We start from the raw sequence: 4,028 nt of genomic DNA, 5'->3' as shown, positions 1-4,028 counted from the left end.
CTCCTCCTTCTCATCATCCTCTTTTTCCTCTTCCTCCTTCTCCTCCTTCCCTCACCTTGCCACAACAAATAGTTTTTTATAAAGTGTTGTATAATTCTTTCTAAAGCTGGGCAGAACTGCAGCTCCACAGAATCTTCTGTTCTGGGGAGTAGCACAGTTTAGGAGGCTGGATCTAGTTTTCATATCAGGATTGAAAGTGTTGATTGCCACATCTTCCAGCTGGCTGATGTGAAAACACGAATTTTAGGGGGAGGAAATTTCCTCAGGGTTCAGCGCTGATATTCCAGATCACTCATAGTCATAAACAGTGTTCTTACAAAGTTTATTAAAGTTCTGTCAGTCAGTATAATTATAATTTAGTCATTCTTCAATTAAGAAGAAAGTTCCTGTAAGGTGTATAGATGACAAGAGATCATAATAAATTCTAAATATTTTGAGACTGATTTTAATCTCCCACCTGTGCAATTTGGCAGTAATTCCATCACAACTGAAAGAACTGAGAATTCATTCTATTTCTTTATCTCCAACCACTGTAGCTCTGTGAAGTTTCAACAAAATAAAGGTGATATAAAGATCTCTGGTTTCATCAGCTTTGATACCATCATCTTGACTCTATCTGAATTGTGTGCCCAAGGAATTCTAGTTTGGTAGTCATGCATGAAAAGGACCCTAGAAGTTAATTCAGAATTCTGAGTCTTCCCTGTCAACCCATTTTTCTCTTTTTCTAGCTAGTACTTTATTATTAAAATGCTTGGGCATTAACCTGATGACTCTTGTATTGAACCTGTTTAGATAATACCATTGAGACTTTGTCCTGTGGAAAATCATCTGTCTCTGTTAAAAATAACCAGGTGAATGAGCAACTTTTCTTTTTTCTTCTATTTTCCTTTTTTTTCCTATTTCTTTTTTCTGTTTTCTTTCTTCATTTTTTCTTCTTCTTTTTTTTTCTTTTTCTTCCTCTTCTTCTTTTTTCTCTTCCCTTTTTGCTCCTATTTTTTAATTCTCTCCCTCTGCCCACCCTTCCATCCCACCCTCCAACCTTCTACTCTTTATGGACAGATTATACTTTTTATCAGAGGTAAACAGATAATTTTAATGTTCTGGTGTCTTCTATTTCATGTATCACTCTGTCGATGGCTATTATTAAGTTATCATATTTCTAAACTTTCTAAATCCCAGCTTCCTTCAAAATAATGATGACCATGTTCTACCCTTCAAAAATGTTAGAAGGACTGTGAAAGAGATAAAACAGTTCCTGTTGAGCATCAGCTTTTAATCTTCATTAAGCCATGATGTGTGATGAAATAACATCACATAAAAAAGGCAAATCCATCAGAAACCCTCTCTTCAGTCACGGGGTGCAGCTTGGATGAACAGTAGTCAACTTCCCCCTCAGGATATTGTCAGATGGAAGCATTTCACTGTGAAATGTTTGCAGCTGGAGATGACATAAAAAGTGATAGAAGTCCTGATCATGTCAAGTCTGAGCCAAGCAGGGACTTTCTGCGTGCTTTACTTCTTCCTTTGCTTTTACATCCTGAACTATTTCATTTCTTCCATGCGTTAAAGGCCCGGAGGCTACAAGGAAACAACTTTGAAAGAGTGACTATTTGGGAGACTCTCACTGGAAAGGCTTTTGTTTCAGCACGTGTGCAGTAAAAAGAATTAACCCCTAAGAGAACAGTGGAGTCAGGGGTGACAGGGGTGCAAAGCCATGGGCTGTGTTTCCTTCTGAGGAGAGAGACAAGGTATAAGCTGCAGCAGCTCCCCTGCATTCAGGGTTTTGGCCAGTGAGGTAACTCATGACTTTTCACTCAGAGTAGTCTTCCTCCTGTGAATTGAAGAAATAGTTCTTACAGTTCATCTGTCACCTAAAATTTCAGACCAGTTCCCAAAGGTTAATTACTTGGTGACCATAAAAATAGAGAAAATAAGTCAGAATGAAATTTTCCCAGAGAGAAACCTGCTCCATCATCAGCCTGAGATGTACCAAGAATTATACAAACTCTTTTTCAGCTTATACTCCCCAGTCTTGTTACAAATCAGCTAAAATTCACAGATTTCAAGCTTTGCATTAGTGAATCATTAATTAACAATGAAATACATCTGTTTCTGATTTTGCTGTTACACTAATGTGATTTTTCCTTTCTCTCTCTTCGATCTCTTCCCTTTTCTAGTTAAAGCAGAAAAAAAAACCCTGGTCAAGGGATCTCTCTCTGGAACTTCAGTCCTGCCATGCTTCTTTTCAACCACACCCACCATCTCCTCCAGCTACGCCGCCGAGTACCTCCGGATCAAATGGTCCAAGGTGGAACTGGACAAAAGCGGGAAGGACGCCAAGGAAACCACGGTCCTGGTGGCCCAAAATGGCAACATCAAGATAGGCCAGAGCTACAAGGACAGGGTGTCTGTCCCCAGCCACTCCGAGGAGAGCGGGGACGCCTCGCTGACCTTCTCCAAGCTGCGCGCCAGCGACGCCGGGGTCTATCGCTGCGACGTCATGTACGGAGTGGAGGACACGCAGGGCATCGTCTCTCTGGCTGTTGAGGGTAAGGATTTTGTCTGTTTCATTTCTGGACAGCAGTGATTCCAGTTAAAAGCAGTGAAACTTGGTGGTTAACACAAAACTAGGGAGGATTTACAGCAGTGTCTTTAGCGATTCGCCCTTTGTGACTGTTATATTTTCTGAAAAATCCCTTCGCCAGGATTTCTTCTCCTGGGAAGCTGAGAAGCCTCAGAGAAAAATGAAAACAATAATTATCTGATTGCTTCTCCCTGTTTGGCTGCTTTGGAATGTGGCTGGAGATTGTTTATCCAACAGGTGGTTGTTTGATTGGTTTCATGAGAATTGTTTTGACTTAATGACCAATCACAGCCAGCTGTGTCGGGACTCTGGCAGCAGTCATGAGTTTTCATGATCATTCTTTGTAGCCTTCTGTCTGTATCCTTTCTCTATTTTTTAGCACAGTTTTAGTATAGCATTCTTTAATATAATAAATTAGCCTTCTAAGAACATGGAGTCAGATTCTCAATTCTTCCTTATCCTGGGGACCCAGCAAATACCACAGCCCTTGGAGTAGGGTTAAAAGAAGCAACTTGTGATGGAAAGGATGAAAATTTAGGATGTAAAGAAGCCACTGAAGCTGTGGTTGGTCTGTCTTGATGTCCCAAATTATGCCACCGGAAGTGGGAGCCACTCTTTCTGGGAAAGGAATATTGAGCATGAAAGAAGTGCTCCTTTTTGTCCAGTAATAAATTTTGGATGGGCAGAAGGAAAACTCATCTGTGAGAAGCTGCAAGAAAAGCAGTAGAGGGGTGTTTGCTAAATGTGGGAGCAGGCAGTGATAACAGTTTGCTTGCCACCTCTATCAGGAAATAGTGTCCAAAATTTTGAGAGGGAGAAGTTTATGTGTTGAGAGACAGAAGAGACAGGATTTTCAGCATGGCTGATGTTGGAGAAGACATCTAAGATTATCAAGTCCAAGCTTTAACCCAGCAGTGCCATGGTCACTACTAACCCAGGTCCCCAAATGCCACATTCAAGCATTTTTGGAACTCTTAGGGATGATGACACCCCCACTTCCCTGGGAACTGTATTTCAGTGTCTGACCACCCTTTCAGTGAAGTTCATAATTTCCTGGTGTCCACCCTGAGCTGCCCTGGCCCAGCCTGAGGCCGTTCCCTCTGCTCCTGTGCCCGTTCCCTGGAGCACAGCCCAACCCCCCGGCTGTGCCCTCCTGGCAGGAGCTGTGCAGAGCCACAAGGGCCCCCTGAGCCTCCTTTGCTCCAGGCTGGGCCCCTTCCCAGCTCCCCCAGCCTCTCCTGGGCTCCACACCCTTCTCTGGCCACACTCCAGCCGCTCAGTTTCTTGTTGTGAGTGGCCCAGAGCTGCCCCTGGGATCTGAGGTGCTCCCTCCGCAGAGCCCAGCACAGGAACAGTCACTGCCCTATAGCTGGCATAGCCCAGGGGCCATCGGCCTCGTGGCCACCTGGGCACCCTTGGCTGGGGGCCCCGGACCCCAGGGCCC

The 4,028-nt window shown here is 43.6% G+C and overlaps 1 protein-coding gene across 2 annotated transcripts in view; it reads left to right on the top strand.

Moving 5' to 3' along the window:
* The window catches only part of VCAN (versican), a 100,062-nt gene that overhangs the window by 10,765 nt on the left and 85,269 nt on the right, over positions 1-4,028 (top strand). For both annotated transcript variants that reach the window (XM_031061910.1, XM_031061909.1), the window contains exon 3: positions 2,178-2,549. In XM_031061910.1, coding sequence (XP_030917770.1) covers positions 2,178-2,549 — 372 coding nt within the window. The remainder of the gene's footprint in view (positions 1-2,177; positions 2,550-4,028) is intronic.

This window comes from Geospiza fortis, unplaced genomic scaffold (assembly GCF_000277835.1).
Source record: "Geospiza fortis unplaced genomic scaffold, GeoFor_1.0 scaffold43, whole genome shotgun sequence".
NCBI lineage: Eukaryota > Metazoa > Chordata > Aves > Passeriformes > Thraupidae > Geospiza > Geospiza fortis.
Note: the sequence above shows the minus strand (reverse complement) of the source record. Positions and strands in the feature narration are given on the sequence as shown.